A 25417-nucleotide genomic window follows, 5' to 3' on the forward strand; every position below is an offset into this window, starting at 1 on the left:
AGTCTTAATTCTTAGTATAATTGAGGTCTAAAATAATAATCTTCTATTATCTCAACAGAACAAGTTATTGAAAAAGATGAAGGTCCTTTTTATACCCATCTAGGAGCTGGTCCTAATGTGGCAGCTATTAGAACAATCATGGAAGAAAGGTAATTAACTCAAAGGCACAGGGCAGATTAACATTATCCTTTGTATACAGCAGTGTTTCCAGTTCCCCCACACAGAGCAGTAAACAATTGTAAATCAAGTAATTATCAGTAGGCTTAGCTATTCTGGGGTTGCCAGCCCAGCACACTGCTATTCACTACAGAGTCACAATATTTGACAGGACAAATAGTTGCTTAGCTGGCACAGGCTGCCCACTTGGAAATGGATGCTTGAAAACCCCGGGCACAAACAAAAATCATCCAGCCAACCTGCTGGGCACGCGAGTGCTGGCACAGGCGGCCAAGGGGCCTCAGTCTGGCTCTCTCCTGTTTGGTGACGTGTCAAAGAAATAACAAGAGCAAAGCAGTGCAAGTGAAGATCATTGATTTACGATCTTAGCTTTGTAAATGAATCCTTTCTCTTACAGAAGAAAGCAAGTGCGAAAGGTTAGCTAAGAGACTCCATTTACTTTCCAAAACTGTCTGTCCAAGGTGTCTACCCTCAGTTCCCTTATGTTGAAGACTCAGAGGCCTTCCCTATCGATAAAGCTCTGAGCTGTTGTATGCCATGTCATAAAAATGTATTTGCATACATATGGGCAGGGTGTCATTCTCGCTTTATTTGTCGATTATGACCTTCTAATCTATTATGTAGAAATTCACCACGTTGTCCCCCACCCTGGCAGAGGCTGTGAGTTTCTCTAAGCAATTTCTTTTGTTCGCAGTGCACAGCATTTGGCGTGCGGGGAATACAATCTATTTCTAGAGTTCTGACTTTTTGGAAATAGCTGGATAGTAACTTTTTGCCAGATTTCTTTAGAAACCCAGGATTTCTAAAAACTTACAATTCTCCAAGTTGGAAGATAAATTTAGTACAGGACAATAATCAAATAGTATATGGTTTCAAAATATGAATTTAGCAAACTAACTTATTTTGTACTTTGTATATAACGATAGCTTTCCTAGTATTTCTCATTCAACATATAACTACAGAATAATTCATTATAACTCTTGGTATATTTGGATGCTGAAGAAAAGATAAGACTTGCCCATTATACTTGGCTTACACCAATTTATAAAGAATAAATTAAACCTTTAATTTCTTAAGATGTGGTTATAGAACAAAACTCACTTACATGTCCAAATATTTGATTGCTTCTTGAAGTAGTCTACTAATTGTGTATGTGTGTGTGTGTTTCTTTAAGGTTTGGAGAGAAGGGTAAAGCTATTAGGATTGAAAAAGTCATCTATACTGGTAAAGAAGGCAAAAGTTCTCAGGGATGTCCTATTGCTAAGTGGGTAAGTGTGACTTGTTGATGCCCCTGATCTTCGCTCTTGATTGTTTTGATTCATTCATCACCACAAGAATGGGTTTGCTTTAGCCACAGAGCATTGGGAGTTGAAATGAACGTATCCTATGTGTCGTCTTGTATTCTGAAAGTGGAGTAGTTCTGAAATCATGGACAAACCATTAAATTGAAATAGTTTAGTAGGAGAGGTCTAGAGCAGAGGTTCTCAGCCTGTAGGTCGAGAGCCCTGGTTGGGTCAAACAACCCTTTCACAGGGGTCACCTAAGACCAATGGGAAACATAGATATTACAGTATGATTCATAATGAGCAAAATTACAGTTATGAAGTAGCAACAAAAATAATTTTAGGATTGGGAGAGGATCGTCATAACATGAGGGACTGTATTAAAGGGACATAGCCTTAGGAAGATTGAGAACCACTGGTCTAAAGCATAGTCCTTAGATGGTGAAGAAATAGTCCTTAACCCTTTAAGCACCGAATTAATATTTATAATGCCACTTAATGAAAACCTCAACCAAGACCTTCCATGTCTTTTCTGTAGTTCTTACTACAATAGTAGAATTTAACGGCCCCACTGTGCCAGGCTGGCCATTTTGCACCATTTCCTTTTGTGATAGTTGATTAGGTTCTTGCTGTATACCTGGTCAGGCCGTGATAATTTTGATCCAGACATGAAAAAGTATGCATTTGCAAGTGGATATTTTCTGGACCCAATTGACCTTTGTTCTGTTTGGGGTGGGGCGGGGCTGTTTGGGTGGGCTATTGATTCCCACAGGTGATTCGAAGAGAGAACCTTGAGGAGAAGCTACTGTGTTTGGTTCGAGAGCGAGCTGGCCACAGCTGTGATGTTGCGGTGATTGTGATTCTCATCATGATCTGGGAAGGAATCCCAAGGACTCTGGCTGACCAGCTCTACTCGGATCTTAAAGAGACCCTGAGTAAATACGGTGCCCACACTAATCGTCGTTGTGCCCTGAATGAAGAGTAAGTGGAGCTACGGCCCTTTATACCTTCCAGGGGTATAGTTTCGTTTCAAGCAGGACTTGAATTTGTCTACTGATAAAGTGGGGGTCATTTTATTTATTTCATAGTTGGACTGGGAAAAGTTTTCTAAAATGAATAATTTATGGGGCTTTTTAGGAATATTCTGTCCACTTAGACCGTAAGTCATTGCTCAGCAGCAGTTTCTAGTAATATTTAGGTATCTGCACCCACATGGCTTCAGTTCTACCATAATTTCTATTTTACTTCTCATGCCATAATTTGACACACCTTGTCAATATGGCTACCACTTTAGCAAGCAAAGATAAAGTCCTGTAGAAATTGAAATCATTTTCCCATTTAATCTAGTTCATTACTTCTGTAGTACAAATGTGCTTCCCTTCCCAGTGCTGCTCCAGACGTTACTGCTGTGTCTGTGTTGTTACTATCTGCTGGTTTAGCCTTGTCCACTCTGCAGGAAGCCAGTGCACTCACTCAGAGGTGTTCTCTGTTTCTCTACTGTGGATTTCTGCATGATGCTAAAATACAGAAAGGCTCTCCTGCTACGTTTTTCTCACTGTTGGTTGAAAAATAATTTAAATTTTACACTTTAAAAAAATCCACACAATTCTAACACAAAATAATTTGGAATTGCAGAAAGACATGCCCATGTTTACCAATCCCATTGCTAATCAAATTGTTTATTATGGTTGCTCCGTCTTGGTTGTATTATACATTGATTCATAAGTGATTTAAGAAAGTTACTCCTCCCATTTGAAACAGAGTTGATTTTGAGAGGTTTGATCAAAATACATCTCATGGTCTTTGTTTGACTGCCCTCAGTTTGCTAGAGATTGCTCAAAAGGTTCACTGCCTAGCACATGACTTGTAAATTTCTGTTAAACTGCTCTAGATGAAAAATACTTTCCAGTCTGTCTATCAAATTATTTTGTTCATTCTTAGAAAAAATATGTGTATATACATTTAATCATAAATAAGAGAGAAGGCACATTGGGCACACTTTTGCTGAGGAACTACTGTTTTTACAACAGAACAGTGGCTTCAGAGTTTAAATTGCTGAAGAACTTGGTGAAATGACTTAGGGAAGGATACTTGTGTATCCACACTTATTGTTGCTTTCTGCCTAATAGCCAGGAAATACAACTAACACAGATACCCGCCTACTGACAAAGGGTTAAACAAAAACATAATGCGTGCACATAATAGATTTCTAACCATAGAGAAAAAATTATCTTCAAGAAAATGAATGGAACTAAAGATGATTGTGTTAAGCAAACTAAGCCACAATCATACCAAGAGAGGCATGGTCATGACATGATAGCTCTGCTTTTTCTTTTTGGACATAAGCTCACATTCTCGCCTTCCCTCATTGTCAGCATTTGTTTCATGTGTTTCCTTGAAAACCTCGAGAGACAGGCAATCTCAGAGCAGCTTTAGGGTGCATTTCCCTGGTGTTTTAATAGGTTCCAGTATTTGTTGGCCATTTATATTTCTGTCTCTTCAGTTCACTAGTCTGCTTATTGACTGGAGAGTTTGGTTTTAGTATTTAGTTTTTGCAACTCTTTAAATATCCTACATTTGGTCCCCATCAGTTTATTTGGTAAAAATTTTTGCCCCACAAAACTTTCTTCAGCCACATAATCTCACTGTCATTAAGATTACCTCAGGTGGTGGTTTATTGATTGTCAGTTTGACAGGATCTGGAATCACCTTGGAGACGTTTCTGGGCTTGGTTCTGAGGGATTTTCTGTAGATAGGTTAACTGAGGTAGGTGGACCCACCCTAATGTGGGCAACACCCTTCCTGGCTGGGGCCCAACCCTAAAACTGAGAAAATGATCTGCAGGTGCATTTTTCCTTCTCCACTGCCCAACTTTTATCCAGACTCAAAGGAATTTTGTTCTACACTGTGTGGATATTCATTTCCCAGCACCATTTATTCAGGCAGTATTTCTCAAATTGGAACTTTGATACCTTTATCAAAAAAAGAAAAAATCAGGTGGCAGTAGCTCTTTTCTAGGTCCTCTCTTCTTATTCCATTGGTCTAAATGTCTCTTTTTGTGTTAGTACCATACTAGTTTGTTGCTATGGCTCTGTAGTATAGTTTGAGATCCAGCATTATGATATCTACAGCATGGCTTTCTTCTGTTTAGGATTATTTTGGCTATTTGGGACTTCATTCTTCTCTATGGATTTGGGAATCATTTTTCTAAGGGTGTGAAGAATGTAATTGGAGATTTGGTGATAGCTTTGACTCTATAGTCATTTTCATTTATACAATCATTTTACAATACTGATTATGCCAATCCATGAGTATATCTCCAATTTCTTGCTTGTCTTGAACTTTTCAATATAGATTTGTTTCACCTCTTTGGTTAATTTTATTCACTTGTATTTTACTTTATTTGAAACTTGGAATAGGAGTCTTTCTTACTTTCTTTCTTGTCAAGTTCATTATTGGCATATAGAAAAGCTGGGGAAATTTCTTTCCTACCATTTATTTATTGATTTATTTATTGATTTATGATTATCTGTGGGGTGTGTTCATGTAAATCCTAGAACCCACAGAGGCCAGAGGGGTTGGAGCTAAAGTTATAGGCAGTAGTGAGCTACCAATGTGGATTCTAGGAACTAAATCTGTACATGCTATTTGCAAAATTTACTGATTTTTTTAATATGTTTTTTGTATTCTCTACATTCCTGAAAAGACTGAGCATTGAACTGAAAAAGAGCAGTGATAATGAATAATCTTGCCTCATTCCTGATTTGAGAGGAAGTGATCCGAAAATAGTATATGTTGACTCTGGCTTTACCATGTACCCTTTCTTGTGTTTGGCATAGATTCCTGTTATCCCTGTTTTTTTTTTTAAAGTACTTCTCATGAAGGAACGTTGAACTTTGTCAAACGCTTTTTGTATGTCTGTTGATAAGATCATGTGATGTCTGTATTTATTTGTGTGTTGAACCAATGCATTGTTGCCATGAAGCCAACTCTACCAAGGTGTATGATCTTACTGTGTTCTTAAATATGCTTTGCAAAATTTGTCCATCTGTGTTCATCAGGGAAATTAGGTCAATAGTTTTATTGAGTCTTTATTGACTTTTGGTGTCAGGGTAAATTGTAGGATGAATTTGGTAATATTTCTTCCCCTTCCTTATCAAAATTTGTGTATATAAAAATACATTTATAAACAGTGCACCAAGTGCCTTTTAATTGAACATGACAAATAATAATAAAAAACATGTTTAGAACACAAAAATGAGAAAATTGAAGTAACCAAAGTTGTCACAAACAATATATGGAAACAATTATCTTTGACACACATTATACAATTACATGAAATCTAAGAATACTCAAACAAATTTAGAGGTAGAAATAATCTGCCTCTTTAAAGCATGAGAATGGCTCAGTAACACAAAAGGTGAGATGGTGGAGTTTGTCAGAGACTAAGGTGCTAGGAGATGCCCCACTGAGGAGACAGTGTAATATCTATAATCTTGCATTTTGTCCTTTGATCTCAGGAGAACCTGTGCTTGTCAGGGCTTGGATCCAGAAACCTGTGGTGCCTCCTTTTCTTTTGGTTGTTCTTGGAGCATGTACTATAATGGATGTAAGTATGCCAGAAGCAAGATCCCAAGGAAATTTAAGCTACTTGGAGATGATCCAAAAGAGGTTGGTTTGTTTCCTAATATATAACCTATTTTTCATATAGAATTAGTGAGCATGGATGACCTGTCATACTCTCATTAACAGTAGAAATTTCATCTCAGATGAACCTACAAATTCTGACTAAATCATAAGCACAACGTATTTTATAAATTTAACATGACTATGTATAGCAGCATACATGATTCCTCCCTGTGGGCTGTCTTAGCCAAGGTTTCTACTGCTGTGATTAAAAACACCATGACCAATGTCTCTTTGGGGATGAAAGAATTATTCCACCTTAAAGCTTGTAATGTAATTCATCATCTAAGGAGACCAGAGCAGGAATCTGGAGGCACAGAGCTATTGCAGAGGCCATGGATGAGTGCTCTTTGTTTGCTCCCTATGACTTGATTGGGTCAGTTTCTTATAGCACCCTGGAGCACCAGCCCAGAGATGGCATTGCCCACATTGAGCTAGACCCTCGCCTGTCAATCATCGATCAAGAATATGCACCACAGGCTTGCCTATAGGGGAATTTTCTTAATTGAAGTTCCTCTTCCAGAATGGCTCTACGTTGTGTCAAGTTGACAAAAGCTAGCCAGCACATGGGCCTTTACAGAATACCCATGGGAAAACTAAATTAGGTTAGGCTAGCCTGGACTAAAGAGTTGAGTTGGCTGTGTTAAGAGAAGTCGGTAATACAGTCAACAGGTTTTTCTGTGTATCCCTGGTTGTCCTTGAACTCACTCCAAACCAGGCTGACCTCAGATTCACAGAGATCTATCTGCTTCTGCCTCCTGAGTGTTGGGATTAAAGGTGTGCACTACCATCACCTGGCAGACAATAGACTCAATGTTAATGACATTCTGATTTCTCAGTGTAATTTTACATTTAACATTAATTTTTCATGGAGTGTTTGGGCAAAAACAAGTCTATAATATCTTAGACCAGGTAAAAATTGTAACGGCGTAAATGAATGCAGACAGATTGTAAAAATATATACAGCTTTAATGGGGAAATAGACTTACAGAACCACCGTTCGTGCAGAGACCAGGAAAGCAGAAGGGGCCCGTGGGCTCCCGCTCGCCCAATTTATAACTAAACATTCGCCCAAGGCGGACACGCCCCCTAAGGGGCTGCACTTATCCCTACAAAAATTTATTTGCATACTAAAGCTGGTCGTGCTTGAAGGTCTGTGATATTGGGGTTTACTGTGGCAATGTGAATCATGTTGCGACCAAGGACAAAAATATTGTGGATTTGTAGATAATGTGTAAATATTATTTTAAAACAAAAAAAAAGACTTATTTTAACGAAAACTAAATTAGGATGTCTGATGTCATTCTCATCCAAGTCTGGATTATGAAAGTCATGCTTACCCTATTTCTAGTCAGTCACAAGATTTAAGTTACTGGACTGAATGTACTTGAGCAATGAAAACAGGTCAATTTTAGTATATGTGTCCCATTCAAGTTAAATGAGCGTTGATTTCTCACTGAAGCCATCCAATTTTTTGTCTCTTAAAATACAGATTCTTTGAAAAACATATTTGTAAATTGTGGGACGTAGGAGCATTTGCGTCTGCTTGGAAGTTTGCCAAATGACCAAAACCTCAATGTACTTGGCACTTGTGTACTGTCTCGCTCCCTACACTCTAGCCATTGAATCTTGAGTGTAGTTAAAGTACACACACAGTTATTAACTTAAATATATTCCTCTAAAAGGATACTGTTATCTGTGACAATACTATTAAATAAAAATCAGTGATTTAAATATTCTCGAAGGATATTTTCTCAGGCAGGAATATGGCACAGCAATCTGTTTACCTACTAAACGTTTGCATCTCCTGATGTGTGTGTCTTGCATTTGTGTGTGCACACATGGTATGAGGCAAGCAGCATAATTATTGATGTGTATGCATGTGCCTGAGTGTTTGTATGTGCACCACATACATGAAGGTGCCCCTAGAGGCTAGAAGAAGGCATGTGATCACCTAGAACTGAGGTATAAGTGGTGGCTATGAGCTGCCCTGACATAAGGGAAAGGAACCAAGTTTGGGTCCTCTAGAAGAGCAGCAAGTTTCTTAACTGCTGAGATTATCGCTTCAGCCCTCAAAATCGCTTAACAGTATAATTTTAAAATGGGAATGTGTTGGCTGAGAGTGGTAGTACACCCCTTTAATCCCAGCACCCCAGAGGCAGAAAGATCTCTATGAATTCAAGGCCAGCCTGGCCTACAGAGTAAGTGGCAGGAGAGCCAGAGCTACATAGAGATATCCTGTCTCCTGAGAATATGCCCGCAGAAATTTACAAGCAAATTACTACCACATGCCACTTTAGAAGCCTCTCTGAAAATCTTTTCTGTGTGAGCATAGGGTATTGAGAATATAACAATGTTTCCCTTTCAAGTAAACTGCTCAGTCTTTAGAAAAATATAGGTGTTCATCTTCCTTAATGAACATTTGCATAATGAAAGAAAATGTATTCCATCTGGCTTACTCAGCACCACACCCCCAGCAGAGGGGAGAGATTCGGTCCATCTTACCCAAGCCCAAGTAACTAGCTTCCTGATTGTGCCATGTTCATTCTAGAACTAGTCATATTTTAGAATATATATAAAGAAAAATTCTATACACTTGGGAATAATACAACTGACTGCCTCTTGTAAAAATGCATACACAGGCTTATATATTCATCTTTAATTTAGAATTTGTTGGATCATTTTTTTGTATAGGAAGAGAAACTAGAATCTCATTTGCAAAACCTGTCTACTCTAATTGCTCCAATATACAAGAAATTTGCACCTGATGCATACAATAATCAGGTAAGTTTAAGTGATTATTGATGATTCAAACTATTTGTTCATTATTTGTAACTTATCCACTCCTGAAGTATCTTTTTAACCTTCTCTTTTAAGTGTCATTTTTCTTTTCTTCATGTATATGAGTGGTACCCTGCATGTATTTGTGTATGTATATAATATATGTGTATATATATATATATATGTATGTATGTATGCATGTATATATAATAAACACACATATGGCATTGGCTTCCCTGGAACAGAGTTATAGACAGACAGTTGTAAGCCACTATGTGGGTGCTGGGTCTCTGCAAGAACAATGAGTGTTCTTCACTGCTGAGTTCTCACTACAGCCTCCCTTTCTCTCTTAATTGTTAAAACTATTGGAAGAATTGTTCCTAGTGTATGGTTTTTGACATTTAAAAGGCATACTCTTGGTGTTTTCAGCCTTAAAAACAATTTTTTTAGTCTTAACTTAGGTTTTGTTTACTAATTTATCTTCATGTGAAGATTTTGTTGAATATATTTAAATCATGTGACCCTGACTGTGCAGTATATTTTCACAGGATTATTACATTTATTATACATTTATTAATTAATACATTGCTTATTACGTTTATTATACATGGGTCCAGTTTTGTTAGACTTTGTCTTCATGAAGAAAGTCAAAGACAAAGTCATTCTGTGTTTACTTGTTCTGCAAGTACTAGGCTCCTTAGTTAGCTAAGCGATGAGTTCAGAAATTTCTCCAGGTTTAGTCCCATAACAGAATCATCCAATGAACTCAAATGAATACCTGTTTCTAGCCACACAGAGGCATGAAGAGAGCACTGTGGTTTCTATGTGTTTAGAAATAAATTCAAAAGTAACTGTCACGTAATAAAATCTAGAAAGAGATGTACACAGAGGAAAAGCTGTTTGTCCCTGAGTATCTGGTACAAGATAAAGATGTGGTATCAGCCTACAGGGAGCCATTCAGGTACCAAGTTTGCACTGGAAGTAGGAAAGGATGAAGTGACTGAATTTTCATTTTCATTTTTTCATTAAATCTTAGACATTTTGGGTGGTAACTATAATCAGAAGTATCTTCTGCACAGATTTTCTTCCATCTCACACATTTTTTTAATATGGGTTATTCCCTTGACTATGTAAAAGTCTTTAAATGTGATGCAGACTTGTCACTTGTCTGTGTGGTAGGAAAACCCAGGAGACTGGCAGAAACTTCAAGGAATGAAGATGCTTTGTTTATAGCAATGGTTACGTGGGTACACATAGATCAAAGTTAGACTGCCTTCTGTAAATGCCACCTAACAAGTTCATGGGCAGGTTCCATTTAGGAATATATGCTACAATAACAGTTATTGTGTGCATATATGTATATATTTCACTAACAATTAGTGGGAAACAAGAGAGTGAATTTGAAAGAGCGAGGAGGGTTTGGAGGGAAAGGAGAAATCTGGGACCTGGAATGGTAAGTCAGGAGTGGAGTGCCACTTCAATGTGTGAAGTCCTGAGTGGGACCCTTGGCCTCACACACGCACGTGGAGTTTTCCTCGATAGTATTGTCAAATGAAACTTTTCTATGTTAAGCGTGTGCTCTATTTTTTTTGTCATTCCATTATTTTATAGATATGAAGTGCAAAATATGTGCAAAATAGTCTCAAAACTATTCTGAAGTACCTCCCCACTCACACACGTGTTTTCCTCAGATTGAATATGAACACAGAGCTCCAGAGTGCCGTTTGGGTCTGAAGGAAGGCCGACCATTCTCAGGGGTCACTGCATGTGTGGACTTCTGTGCTCATGCCCACAGGGACCTGCACAACATGCCAAATGGCAGCACATTGGTAAGTGGCAAAGCGTGATCCTAGCAGCATCTGCCAGTGGAAAGCAAAGGATGTATACTGCTGGCTCAGAACCGATGTCAACTGTGTTCCAAAGTAACCTTCCTGGGCATGGCAAACACTCTTATAACAGAGAGGCATATGGTTGAAAACCACATGAGAATTTGGGCATTCTTAGTACTAATCTTAATCATTGCTCACAACCACCTGTAGCACAAATAATAAAAACCCAAAGACAGATATTACCATTCAACCTGAAGATCAGAAAATCTAAGCAACCAAGCCACTAGAGAGCTCTTACCTCTATTAAGTCTTTAGACTGAAAGAGAAGCAAGTTTCTGTCCCATCCTACCTTAAGTAGTCCTCTATAGTGCTGCAATTAAAGGCATGCACCACCACCGCCCAACCTTTATGGCTAACTAGTGTGGCTGCTGGGTTTAAAAGGTGTGTATGCTCCCACTGCCTGGCTTGTATGGCTGACTAGTGTGGCTGTTTTGTGTTCTGGTCTTCAGGTAAGATTTATTTATTAAAATACAAATGAAATATCACTATATTTCCCCTTTTTGTCTAAAATAAAAAAGAGGGTTATACCTCAAATAAGAAAAACTATATACAAAAAGTACAATAACTATGTACAATATATAAAAGCAATAAATGCATCAACAATGTCTAGTTCATTGGCATTTGACAAATTCAGAGGAAAAACTCCATTTCTATCCTATCTTGATGAGTCAAAATCTTGTACCTAATTTGCTTTTTATATTAACTTGCTTTCTGCATCTGATAAACAATGAAAACTACAACTATCTAATCTTCAACTTTCTCAGAAACCCAAGAAGGAAATAATATTAATTGAGTAAGCAGGAAATGTAAGCAAATGACTTCCAAAAAAATGTAAGCAATGACAGAAACATCTGGCTGTCTGGAAAATTACCCAAAGTTCCCCCGCAACATTGGGGCAACCGTCTTTGATCTGGTCTACAGACCTAGCATATCTGATAGGCTTTTCTGTGAAGCAGGTTATTCTGAAGGGCTGTCCCTTCTTGTCTTGACAATGTTTGGCAGTCACTTTCTTCTGTGTCCTGCTTGCCCAATTAGAACAGCGTACTGTCAGCAGTCGAAACAAGGGCATTTTCTTACCCAGTGGCTTACTTTTGCCAAAAAGAAAGTAAACTCTTGTGGAGTTTCTTAGATGCCCATTATTTTCTCTGAAGGAGATTAGTGCTGCCAGTAGCAGACATATCTCATTGTCATTTTTTAAAAAAACTATGTTATTAGGACACTTTAAATGCTATATTCTATAAATCTCTGAAGTGTTTGAAGATGACCTATCTAAAATATATCTTTGTTTGACCTTGAAACCATACCTAATGTGAATACAAGTTCAGTTATAATAGGTGACTAATTACTAACCTGCAATTTCTTATTATCCTAAATATTTCATAATAATAATTTTCAAGGACTAGAAATTTGCTTTACATCATTAAATGAATTGTATAGGTATAATACCTTAAACAAGAAAAAATGTATGTACAGTATGTTATAACACAATTAATCTCAAATTTGTATCAATATATAAAATTTGTATACAATATGCAAAAGTCCAATCCAATGTAGAACATTTAAAACTTGTAATTTCTTTTTAGAAGTAGATTCAATAATCTACCTTTTATATTATCATATCTATATCTTCTTTTTTTCAGAGTAGATTTAATAATTTACCATTTTATCCTATCATATCTGTATCCCCTTTTTCTATTCAAAACAAGAACCTTGAATTTAATTTCCTTTGTTTAGCTTTTTTCCTGACCATTACCATTAACAGCTTGTAACCAATCTCCCTAAACAATGAAAGACCAAAAGCCACCCACCCCACCTTTTGGGAAAGTGAAAGTCATATTCTTAAATGTGCTTCCTGCTCTCTGGGGGTGATAGCATCTTTAGGGAATCCTGAAAAGAAAATTTTAGGTTAATTGTCAAGTCCGGGGAAATGTAGCTGTATCATTTGTTGTTCAGTCTCTGTGTAATGGGGAAGTGCAGGACTTATTTCAAGTCCTGGCTAGAGTAGTCTGTGAGGCTGGATCATCTCAGCTAGCGACCTCAAAATTGTTCTGAGCAGTTTGTAGTCCAAAGCCAATCTTTAGGGGGTATTTTTCAACTTGGTGGTGTTATCATATTCCTGAAGGAATCATCATTGTTGGGCCCCATGATCCTTAGGAAGACTTCAAAGATTACCGTTAGGTGTGCCCAGGGTTCACTGCAGAAAACTGATAGAGACTCAAACCCAAAATCATGTACAGGAAGGTAGATGAAACCTTTTCCTAGAATTAGTTAATACTCTATATAACCATTAATATCATGACAAAAAGTTTAATATATATTTATATAATATATATTTATAATATTTATATTAATCTTGTATATCAAGAAAAGTTATTAAATAGTCAATATAAACCAAAAGATCATGAGATTGGTAGCAATATAATAGTCTTTAAATATTTGTTTTTCTTCTGTCCCATATCAGGTGGCTCTTCTGACATGAGACAAATTTTGGATTTCACTTTAATAAACATGCATGTGTTCAGAAAATGAGAGAGCCACACTCCAACTCCAAAGCCAGCTTTGATTTTTAATTGAACTGGGACTACAAAAAGACATTTGCATTATGTATCTGTAGAGAACAGCAGAAACTAGCATTTGGAAAGATTTATGAAATTTTATCACGTTAGAAATGTTATATACCAAAAGGCCAACTTACTTTTTCTTGAGACATTTTTCCTAGATGATTTGTACTTTTTCTTTAGATGTCTCATTTGTCCAGTGGTCCAATTCTTAGCTGGATGTCTTCATTCTCCTGAAAAAACAAAACAGCTCGAATTTTTGGGAGATTCTCTTATGGAAAGTTATAACTGATGAAGTAAAAGCATTTGTTAGTTTTATATGATAGTTTATATTAAATGAAAAATCCTTCCCCAACTTGAATTTTGGGGAGATTCTCTTATGGAAAGTTATAGCTGATGAAGTAAAAGCATTTGATAGTTTTATAGGATAGTTTATATTACATGGTCATGGTGTTTGATGAACTATCATCTCTTCTAATTAAGAGGTTGCCTTTTGTTCAAATCAAATCTTTATCAATTTGATGGTATCTATAGCTTTTCTTCTCCTATGGAAATAAAAGCAACACCCCCTTCCCTAATGTAACACATATCCTCCTTTCCATTCTGAGGTCAGTACATCTTTAAAGTGTATTGGCTGATTTAATTCTGTTGTTTTTTCTACTATCTAATGTCTCTCCACAGCTGTTGTTTCTTTCTCATTAGCATTTAGAAAATTCAAAGTCAATAAAGCATGATACAATCAATTTTGGGGGGTATTTATCATCCCTTTCTGTTTATTTATCCTTTAGAGTTTGATTTGATCTTTTTATAACTGCCTGGCCTGTAGGATAGTGTGGAACACTTGTAATATGCTTTATATTAAAATAAGCAAAAACTGTTTCATTTTCTTAGAGACATATGCTGGAGCATTGTGTTTCTTTATTTGTACAAGTATACCCATGATTGCCATAACCTCCATCAAATGTGTTATTACTGAATCAGCCTTTTCCAAACTCAAAGCAGTTTCCCATTGAAAACCTAAATGAGTATGAATGGTGTGGTGTACATATTTTAGTTTTCTAAATTCTACACAATAGAACACATCCATCTGCCAGATTTCATCCTCAGTAGGTAGAGCATGGGACTCTTAGTCGCAGGGTCATGGGTTCAAGCCCACATTTGGCACCAAATGTAGCATGAATAATAAAAACCCAGAGACAGATATTAGGGTTCAACCTGAAGATTAGAAAATCAAAGCAGCCAAGTCACTATAGAGCTCTTGCATCTATCAAATCTTCAGAATGAAAGAGAATGAGTTCCTGTCTCGTCCCACCTTATATTCCTCTCTAATGCTGGGATTAAAGGCATGCACCACCACTGCCCAACCTCTATGGCTAACTACTGTTGCTGCTGGGATTAAAAGTGTGTGCCACCACTGCCTGGCCTCTATGACTAACTATTGTGACTATTTTGTATTCTGGTCTTCAGTCAAGCTTTATTTATTAAAATACAAATGACATATCATGACAACCACCTGTAACTCCAGGTCTAAGGGATTTGGTACATTATTCTGGTCTGGTTTCTATAGTCATGCTAACCCGTGTGCTCATAAACAACACATACATACATACAATGGAAAATCTTCTCTTAAAAAAATCAAACTTCAGCTTTAGGTATGTAGTGAATTATAACCTCACAGCTTGGAAAAGAAAACACATGCATACACACACTACCATTCCCAAGACAAGGTTCTGATTCTCCTTGCAGAGAAATAGAAATGAAAAACATGTTATCACTGTCACAGTTTGTAATGTGCAGAATTTGATCATTCAGCAGCTGAGGAAGTGGTTCAACCAGGAAAGTACTTGCCTCCAGCTTGAAGAACTGAATTGAATCCCCTCTACCTATGTAAAAGCCAGTGCTATAGCAGGCATCTTTAATCCCAGCATAGGGGAAGTGGAGACAGAAGGATCGCTAAGGCTTGCTATCCAATCACCCAGCCAATCAGTGTACTTGAGACTCTGTCCCCCAAAGCTAAGGTGGGAAGTAATTGACACCCAGTGTCATGTTCATGACACAAGCACATTGAGTCCAAAGGAGCTCATTATGCCTACATATCACAGTGGACACAATGGTTTAACATATCCTTGGTTATAACACAGGCTCTGTAGTAGCTTAGTCATGTAGTCAGTTCTTCATTCTAGCGAAGTGATTATGTTGGCGGAGACTGCTCACTCATTCCTTGCCGCCCGGACCGAAATAATTGCACAGAAACTCTATTAATTAAATCACTGCTTTTCCCAGTGTTTAAGCGCCTTTCTAACTAGCTCTTATACCTTAAGTTAACTGATTTCTATTAATCTGTACATCACCATGAGGCTCGTGGTTAACCAGTAAAGGTCCCAGGCATCTGTCTCCTTTGCTGGTGGCTACATGGCGTCTCACTGACTCTGTCTACTTTCTCCTCTGCCTTTGCTTGGAACTCCCACCTTGCTCTATTCTCCCCAGCTAGAGGCCCAAAGCAGCTTCTTTATGGAGTGGGAACTGAGAGTACCTGCCTTGGAATGATCACAGGTTCTACAGGGCAAGATGGAAAGGCACTCTGGATGAGAACTGAGCAGTGATAAATATGTAAGAGAAATGTATTCAGAGACATAAATTTGGGAAACATTCGTTATAATTCCTTAGTCATTTGGAAAGATCATATTCCTTTTAGGGAATATCTCCCACTCATTTTTATATCTACTTGTCCTTTAGGTCTTATTTTCTCCATTTATCAAGTAAATATTAAAGTCTTTTATCAAAATGACAATTGTAGTTAAGGAGAGAAAATTACCTTTAAACTATTAAAGCAAAAGAGGACATGTGAAACTATACATGAGTTGTATCTGTGACCAGATCATTTTTATTTTAATTGGTGTCTTGTTAATTTTTTCCTTTTTTGTGGTGGGAGGGAGCTTCATGTTAGGGTTTCTCTGTGTAGACTTTCCAGTATTAGTACTTGCTCTGAAGATTAGGCTGGCCTCAACTCACAAAGACCCACCTGCCTCCTGAGTTCTGGGATTAAAGTAGTGTACCACCACTACCCACCCAGCTGTAAAGTTTCTTGAACATAGCAAAATTTTTTAAACAATTTGCTTATTTTTGTATGTGCACTGATGCTTTGCCTGCACGTATGTTTATATGAGGATGCTTGTTCCCCTGGAACTGGCATTACAGACAGGTGTGAACTGTCATGTGGGTGCTGGGAATTGAACCCAGGTCCTCTGGAAGAATATACAGTACTCTTAACCACTGAGCCATCTCTCCAGCACACTTTTTAAACATGGATAGTTAGGAGTCAGGTCTGAGGGCAGCCGAGCTGTGTCGTGCTAGCCCCCTTCCCCACCCATGCGCATGATGGTCACATGGTTAGAAGCACACTATAGCTTCTTTTTTTTTCTTTTTTTTTATTGATAAAAGAAGAATAAAGAAAAAAAAAACAAATTTCCACCTCCCCCCAGCCTCCCCTTTCCCTCCCCCTCCTCCCACTCTTCACCCCCTCCTCTCACTCTTCTCCCCCTCCTTCCACCCCTCTCCCCTTCCCCCCACTCCTCTCCCCCTCTCTCTCCAGTCCAAAGAGCAGTCAGGGTTCCCTGCCCTGTGGTAAGTCCTAGGTCCTCCCCCCTCTGACCATATCTAGGAAGGTGAACATCCAAACTGGCTAGGCTCCCACCAAGCCAGCAGATTGCGTAGGATCAAAACTGCGTGCCATTGTCCTTGGCGTCTCATCAGCCCTCATTGTTCGTCATGATCAGAGTTCAGTTTTATCCCATGCTTTTTTTCGTAATAGTCCAGCTGGCCTTGGTGAGCTCCCAGTAGATCAGCTCCACTGTCTCAGTGGGTGGGTGCACCCCTCGTGGTCCCGACTTCTTTGCTCATGTTCTCCCTCCTTCTGCTCCTCATTGGGACCTTGGGAGCTCAGTCCAGTGCTCCAGTGTGGGTCTCTGTCTCTATCTCCATCCATCGCCAGATGAAAGTTCTAAGATGATATGCAAGATATTCATCAGTATTGCACTAGGATGGGGTCATTTCAGGTTCCCTATCCTCAGCTGCCCAAGGAACTAACTGGGGACCTCGGCTTGGGCACCTGGGAGCCCCTCTAGGGTCAATTCTCCTGCCCACCCTAAAGTGGGTCCCTTAACTAAGAATTGTGGTTCCGTGCTTCCCTATCCAACCTTCCTTTATCCCGATCCTCCTATTTCCCCAAGTCCCCCCTCCTTCCCTTCTACCTTTTCTCTCCCCATCTCCCCTTACCCCCTTCCCACCCCACCCCCAAGATCCCACTTTTCTCCCCGGCAATTTTGTCTACTTCCCTTATCCAAGAGGATAACGATATGTTTTTCCTTGTGTTCACCTTCTTACTTAGCTTCTTTAGGTTCGCCAATTGTAGATTCTGTGACCCCTATTTATGGCTAGAAACCAATTATGAGTGAGTACATCCCATGTTCATCTTTTTGGGTCTGGGATACCTCACTCAGGATAGTGTTTTCTATTTCCATCCATTTGCATGCAAAATTCGAGAAGTCATTGTTTTTTACCGCAGCGTAGTACTCTAGTGTGTATATATTCCATACTTTCTTCATCCATTCTTCCATTGAAGGGCATCTAGGTTGTTTCCAGGTTCTGGCTATTACAAATAATACTGCTATGAACATAGTTGAGCAAATGCTTTTGACATGTGATAGAGCATCTCTTGGGTAAATTCCCAAGAGTGGTATTGCTGGGTCCAGGGGTAGGTTGATCCCGAATTTCCTGAGAAACCGAAACACTGACTTCCACAGTGGTTGCACAAGATTGCATTCTTGATGGAAATGATCTGTCGTGTGTGTTTAATATGTGGAAAGCAGGAGATGGCATCATTTCATCTGGAAGAAGTATGTCTTCTTCCTTGAGACCTAGCTAGACGTGCATGACAGTCTTCCTGATAGACTTGAAAGAGTATAAAAGGGAGCTTGTCTTTTCTTCCTGTCTTCAATCTGTATAATGTCTTCATTAATAACAGGCAGATCTGGTTTTGATACCACGCATGTCCCTGTTTCAACACACATGTGGACACTGGGAGGGAGAAACTTTAGCCTGTATACACTTGCTTTTGAACCTGCAACTGAGCCTGGACCATTTCCCCTCCCCATCAGGTGTGCACCCTCACTAGAGAAGACAATCGAGAGATTGGAGGGCAGCCTAAGGACGAGCAGCTCCACGTATTACCTATGTACAAAATCTCTCCTGTGGATGAGTTTGGGAGCACCGAAGGTCAGGAGGAGAAGATTCGGAAGGGGTCCATTCAGGTGCTCAACTCTTTCCGGAGGAAGGTGAGGATGCTGGCAGAGCCGGTCAAGAGTTGCCGACAAAGAAAACTAGAGGCCAAGAAAGCTGCAGCTGAAAAGCTGTCTTCCCTGGAGAATGGCTCAACTAAGAACGAAAAGGAGAAGTCTTCCTCGCGCACAAAGCAGGTGGAAAGTGCAAGCCACATGAAACAGCTGCCAGGTAAACTCCGCGTGACCCTTGTGGCCTTCGGCGCTGGGTGACACGGGGGTGGGGAGTGTTAACAGTCGTGCTCTGAGTCTATAGCACGATCTTCCGCAAGTGACCAGGTCCAGGCTTCACTGGCATTGTTAGAGTTGGTGTACCATACATCTGACTAGAGGGACATTGGGTTGTCCTAAATGTAATAAATAACAAAACTTATAAACAGGTCATTTATATGTCAGAAGTCATGTGAATCATGCAGGGACATTTCACCAAGTTTAAGGAGGGAGCATTAGGACCTACAATGGGGCAGGAGGGGAGCACAAGACCTTGAGTTAAATATGTAAGAAACTGCAAGTAAAGCCTCTGAGAATACAAAACAGATCACACTGGCAAAAGAATAGATGGGAATGGAAGAAAACTTGACTGCTCCAAGCCTTTAGGTCTAGCTAATTAAAGAGTGCTCTATTGAAATGAGTTGAAAATGCAGTTTACAGGATAGAGGGTGAGTTGAGTACATTTTTCCATAGACAAGTTTGGTCCGGTTTAGCTAAAGTTCCACACTCATCAAAAGAGCTTCTGGCTGTGGTTGTCCTCATAGAGAATGGCCTCAGAGCCCCTTGCCTTATCTATGGTTGGAGCTACTAAAAAGAAATCCAGGTTTTAGGATGTATATTGACTTCACCACCAACGACAAGAATGTTCATGCCATTCCGCTTACTGCCTCTTGGCTTTGAGAGATGAAAATTCCCTTCTTCCTGGTTTCTGTGATGGAAAACTGTTCATGTCCCAATAGCACCACAGCGGGTCCATTTAACAGTTTGTAGCCTACAAGGCAAACATTTCTACAAGGTGCTCTCTTCAGTTGTGTAAATTTCCTTCTGGGAAATGTTCTTAAGAAGTAGGATTCACCAAGTGTATAAGATCCTTTCTAGGTACTGATAAATGCAATTCTTCTTGTCGTTCTAATTATATAACAAGTCCTGTCACACGCCAGACAATTGAGAAATAAAATAAAACATGTTTCCTCCTCCAGGAACAATAGAGGTAAGGGGGCACTATTATAGGACCGTCACTCCCTTTCAGACTGTGTTTGCATAGATGGTGAGGACATGGGCTAAACTGAGGAAGGGCTGGGAGATAGGTAGAGTGAGCAGAGGCATTTTGAATGACTCTGGTGGACACACATTTTTCTTTCTTACAAAATGTAGCTTTAAAAGCTCAGCGTGTTTATGCTAATACTTCAGACACAAAAAGTTCTGCTTGACAATGTTCAGAGCCCCAGCTTTCCTTCACCCTTGCTCGTGGAGACTGTCTATGCTGTTGCATATATTTAAGAATCTCCACTAGAGTTCTTAGAATAACAGCCAGTGTTCCTGCTATCTCCTTAGAACAACTGCGACTTTCGGGATCTGTCATTCAGCAGCCCCAGCCACTCCAGAGGCACCTTCAGCAAGCGCAGCGGCCACATCAGCCACAGGCACAGCCACCTCAGCCACAGCAGCAGATCCTGCAGAGTAACTCTCAGTCTGAGTCCATCGGCTCTTACCCCACCAACCCATACATGAGACGGCCCAATCCACTTAGCCCTTATCCAGGCTCTTCACACACTTCAGATATTTATGGAGATACCAACCACATGAACTGTTACCCCACCTCATCTCAAACTGCAGCATCGTATTTGAGTCCTTCTGACCCCATGAACCCTTACCCTGGGCTTTTCAATCAGAATAACCAATACGGAGTGTATCAGTGCAATGGGAATGTGTCCGTGGACAACTGCTCTCCTTACTTAGGCTCTTACTCCCCCCAGTCTCAGCCCAGGGATCTGTACAGATATGCAAGCCAGGAGCATCTGACCAAGCTGAACCTACCACCCATCCACACATTTTACCAACAGAGGTTTGGAGACGGTCCCTCTAAGTACTTAAGTTATGGAAACCAAAACATGCAGAGAGAGGCCTTCAGCAACTGTACCATAAAGCCAAATGTACACCACCTCGCAACCTTCTCTCCTTATCCCGCCCCCGAGATAGATGCCCGTTTCATGGGAGCTGCCTCCAGATTACCGTACAGTATGAGCAATCCACACACAGACTACGGAAACAGCGAGCGCCATCCAGCTCCTCAGACCATCCACAGCTACACAGCAGCAGCTTCGGGCATGACGAACAGCTCCAATCACGCCTTCCACAGCAAGGAGAATGACATGCTCTCCCACACAGCCAATGGGCTATCAAGGGTGCTTCCAGGAATGAATCATGAGAGTACTGCTTCTACCCCAGGTCTATTACACAACCTGCCTGACAGCAGTCAGGAGAAGCAACCTGGGGCAGCAGGCCAGGGCGTGGCTTCTTCCGTGGAGGACAATGACGAGGTCTGGTCAGACAGTGAGCACAGCTTTCTTGATCCTGACATTGGAGGGGTGGCTGTGGCTCCAACTCATGGCTCACTTCTCATCGAGTGTGCGAAGCGAGAGCTTCATGCCACAACACGGATAAATACTCCCGATCGGGTCAATCCCACCAGGATCTCCCTTGTATTTTACCAGCATAAGAACCTGAACGAGCCAAAGCATGGCTTGGCTCTCTGGGAAGCCAAAATGGCGGAAAAGGCCCGAGAGAAAGAGGAAGAGTGTGAAAAGTATGGACCAGAGCACGTGTCTCAGAAAAGCCATGGCAAAAGGGTAAAACGTGAGCCCATGGAGCTGCAGGAACCTTCTGAGCCCAGCTACCTGCGCTTCATCCAGTCTCTTGTTGAGAAGACAGGGTCCCTGACCACAGACTCCACGGTGACTACATCTCCATATGCCTTCACTCAGGTCACGGGGCCTTACAGCAGATATGTATGATGCGGTCCCTTACGCCAGAACACCAAGAACAACCTGTCAGTGGTATAGCTCCGCGGCACGGGCAACAGGGACAGGTCATAGCATCCATGACAAATGCAGTGTGTGTGTGTGTGTTTGTGTGTGTTTGTTGGGGGGAGGGATGTCAGCTCACCAGCAAAACAGGGATTATTTTTACCATTGCACTTAATCTCTACTGACTTCCCAAGCGGTCCCTGGTGGCATTCAGGAGAAAGACCAAAGCATCCTATGCAAAGGGAAGGTGGGAAGAGAGTGCGCCACAGTTCATAGTTTCGAAACCACTGGTTCTCTGATTGGCTGAGGTCATGTGCGTGAGACGTGCTTCCCCAGCACTCCACACACGGGACCACGTCTAATACCAAGTTTGCATAGTCACGGGACACAGTACTGTAGTAGTACAGTTGCAGGAATCACCTGGTGCTGATCTAAGGTGTGCTGAATACTGGAATTATGGCTTTTGAACACGCAGTTTTTTACTGTAATCTTAATATTAACTTATTTATCAGAGAAGCTACAGGAAGCTTACGTAAATAATGGCAAAACACTGAATTTGTTTGGGTGTTACATGAAATGGTGCTACAAAAATGGTGTCTTTAATAGCCGAAAAGTAAATGCCTTTTTACCATGCTGTCAGGGCAGTCTGGTGCCCTTGAAGAACCGGGGTACCTTTCATTTACATTTCTGTCTTACTTACTTATTCTTATACAGCTTAGTTTTTTAAACGTGGACATTTTAAAGGCCTCTGGATTGTGCTCATCCAGTGATGTCCTTGTAGGACAATAAACATAATGTGTACATACACACATTTTTATATGTGCAAATACATGTATATTGAAATATTTTAAGTTGTGTTTTAGAAGCACTTTGCCTACCTAAGCTTTGGCAACTTGAACAATGCTAAGGTACTGAGACATTTAAAAAAAAAAGTTTACTTTCACTTAGGATTAAAAGTTTATTTTTTTTAAAGGAAAGCTTTTAAAACATTTGCTTTTAGCCATGTATCTGCTGATGAGCAGTACTTGTTGCTGACACGGCCTGTGAAGTCCAAACCGAAGCTGAGTGGATGTGTTAGTCCACAGAACACGTGCTTGCTGGTGCTCATCTTACTGGCTATAGTAATGGTGTGACGAGCTCGTGGCTTCTGTGTGTGCTGCTTGATTCTCTGTGGGCTGCAGGCAATAACTAGCTGCATGCTACAGACCCAGCAGAGCTGTCCACTGCAGCCCACGCTGTCTCGTGGAGCTGTAGGCGCTCCAGGACAGCAGGCTGCCTTCGCGTTCCTCGTGCATTGCGATGTCATCTCTTTGCTTAAGTGTCCTCCTTACCAGGAAGCTGGATTGGACTGATGCCTGGGTAAGATGAGCAGACAGGGTTAAGTCCATGTGAAACGGTTGGCTACAAAACAAAGCAAAAACCCTAAACAAAATAGGCAGCTGGTTTGCTGTGGTGATTTTAAATCATAAATTTGTATAAAAAGACGAAAGAGTTGTATAGTAAATTAAATTGTAAAACAAAACTTTTTTAATGCAATGCTTTAGTATTTTAGTACTGTAAAAAAATTAAATATATACATATGTGTATATATATATTATATATATATATGAGATCGAAGCAAAATTCACATCACGATGGTGCTACTCAGACTGCTACACATAGATGCTAATGTGAGCTAAGAATTGATTAAAAGTTTGAGTGATGTTCCTACTTGTCATATACCTCAACACTAGTTTGGCAATGGGATATTAAACTAAGCGAAAGCTTATAGCATTGTATACCACCATTTTTTAAAAGTCTTTTTTTATTATTATTAAAACATACCGTTTTCAATACTTGATTTCTTAGCAAGTATAACTTGAATTTCAAACCTTTTGTTCTAAAAATTCAGGGATATTTCAGCTTGTTCTCCTTATGCCAACACGCCATCTGTGTTTATGTAAAGTCGTCAGTTAATATATTTTTTTCAGGGATTTAACTCTTTTATTTTGAATCCCTCCTATTTTGCTTGTACTTGTACTGATAACTGAAACTAATTTTGTAAATTTGTCAACTTTTAATTATAAAGAAAAGCATTTTTTTAACGGTCTGGAGAGTTTTGATGATTTTTAACAAAGTAAAAAGCTTAAAAATAGAATGCACTGACCTGATAAAGGGAAACTTGTGAAGTCAAAGGTCATCACATGGCTGTTGGCCAAATCCTCAAAGGTTTTTGATCTAGTAATGACTACAGGTTCATATCCATGAGTGTCTCGAAACAGTCCTGGAATCTGGTGGTGTGCTGTGCAATAGGACTCTGTTACACAGTGGCCTAAAAAGAGTGTTGCTTACCAGCTTTTCAAATAAAGGGCTCCATGATCAGTGGAGGAGACCTTTGCAATTTACTGGTCACATTTTGTCATTAAAACTTTCAGAAGGTCTGCTTTGCACACAAAACCACAAGGTTAATGGTTTTCCACACCATGATGTTGAATCCACGACATCGGCTTCTTGTAGGTGCGTTTGGCCATCTTGAGCCAGTCATCCATAAGGAGTGTTTGCTTTACATGTCACCCACTGTCATTTGTCAAACTGCTGGCCAACAGGAGCAGGAAGTGTGGTTGTGAGGGGATGGGTCATGTAGGAAGAGAGGCAATTAAATGACATCCAACCTCTCAGTTAAATCAAATGGAAAGCAGATCAGAGATTTGCTTCTATAGGAATGGGCTGACTACAGGACCATACTTGAAAGTGCTTCTGCATGGTGTCAACATTACTTGAATGAATTTTTCATCTTGATTGACGCACAGTGATGTCTAGTTCACTTGACAAGGTAGTTGTTAAGTTGTTAGGAAAATCTTTTGCAGTTTGACACTAAGGTAATGATCTTCTGTGTGCATTTTTCTATGGTTTATTTTTTTAACTTAGTTTCATTCATGAGATGTTGGGTTTGTTTATAAAATCTGAGGGTGGTTATAAATATTGTAAGTATTGTAATATTATGCAGGCCATTTGAAAGCTGTTTATTATTATATCATTCCTGATAATGCTATGTGAGTGTTTTTAATAAAATTTATATTTATTTAATGCACTCGAAGTACCCTGTTGCAGAAGTTTTCGTTCATTTGTTCAGAATGAGGTAAAATGGGAAGAACTGGGTTTTGTCATCTTCCAGACACTTTTCACACAGTTCTAGTACATCTTAAACTAAAACAAAATGAATATCCCAAAGTTGGCTCTTTAGTTAGGCTATCTGCCCATCACCCCCTTTTCTACTCACTTTCAGCCTCTTTCCTCTGCAAATATAGACAGGTAGCCAGGAATGGAATGATCCCAGCAGCTGATCCTAGGTTGACATTTTAGCTCACGGCATCAGCTGATCCATATTCCCAAGCATAAGCCCTGGTCTGAGTCTAATCTCAACTTATTCATGGCCACTCTTACATTTTCATTTCCTGCCTATCAAGGCCTCCAAGGGTCTGCTGCAGGAAAAGTTGCTTGATCCGTACCAGATGGGCTTGTCCCATGTGGCTTTGGGAAGCTTGAAGCAACACTGCCCTCAGCCACATCTGTCCTCTGCATGTGAACCAGGCCCTTTTGCAACCCCACTGCACTCTGGCTGCAATGCTTCCCAGATCCACAGGTCATGGTTAGCAGTTATAAGGGTCTTGTAGTCTACCTTTTCCCAAATTAGAGGGCAATCATTCTCAT

The 25417-nt window shown here is 39.9% G+C and overlaps 1 protein-coding gene across 2 annotated transcripts in view; it reads left to right on the forward strand.

Moving 5' to 3' along the window:
• Tet2 (tet methylcytosine dioxygenase 2) overlaps nt 1-24797 on the forward strand; it is an 85498-nt gene extending 60701 nt beyond the window's left edge. The window contains exons 4-11 of one of the 2 annotated variants that reach the window (XM_075981293.1): nt 59-149; nt 1352-1445; nt 2233-2441; nt 5981-6131; nt 8841-8930; nt 10619-10756; nt 18531-18882; nt 20256-24797. In XM_075981293.1, the coding sequence (XP_075837408.1) occupies nt 59-149; nt 1352-1445; nt 2233-2441; nt 5981-6131; nt 8841-8930; nt 10619-10756; nt 18531-18882; nt 20256-21715 (2585 nt within the window). In that variant the 3' untranslated portion in view covers nt 21716-24797. Of the gene's footprint in view, nt 1-58; nt 150-1351; nt 1446-2232; nt 2442-5980; nt 6132-8840; nt 8931-10618; nt 10757-18530; nt 18883-20255 lie in introns of those variants that run through there. The other variant, XM_075981294.1, reaches the window with a different exon arrangement.
• Nucleotides 24798-25417: the final 620 nt, after the last annotated feature.

The sequence above is a fragment of the Microtus pennsylvanicus genome, chromosome 7 (assembly GCF_037038515.1).
Source record: "Microtus pennsylvanicus isolate mMicPen1 chromosome 7, mMicPen1.hap1, whole genome shotgun sequence".
Lineage (NCBI taxonomy): Eukaryota > Metazoa > Chordata > Mammalia > Rodentia > Cricetidae > Microtus > Microtus pennsylvanicus.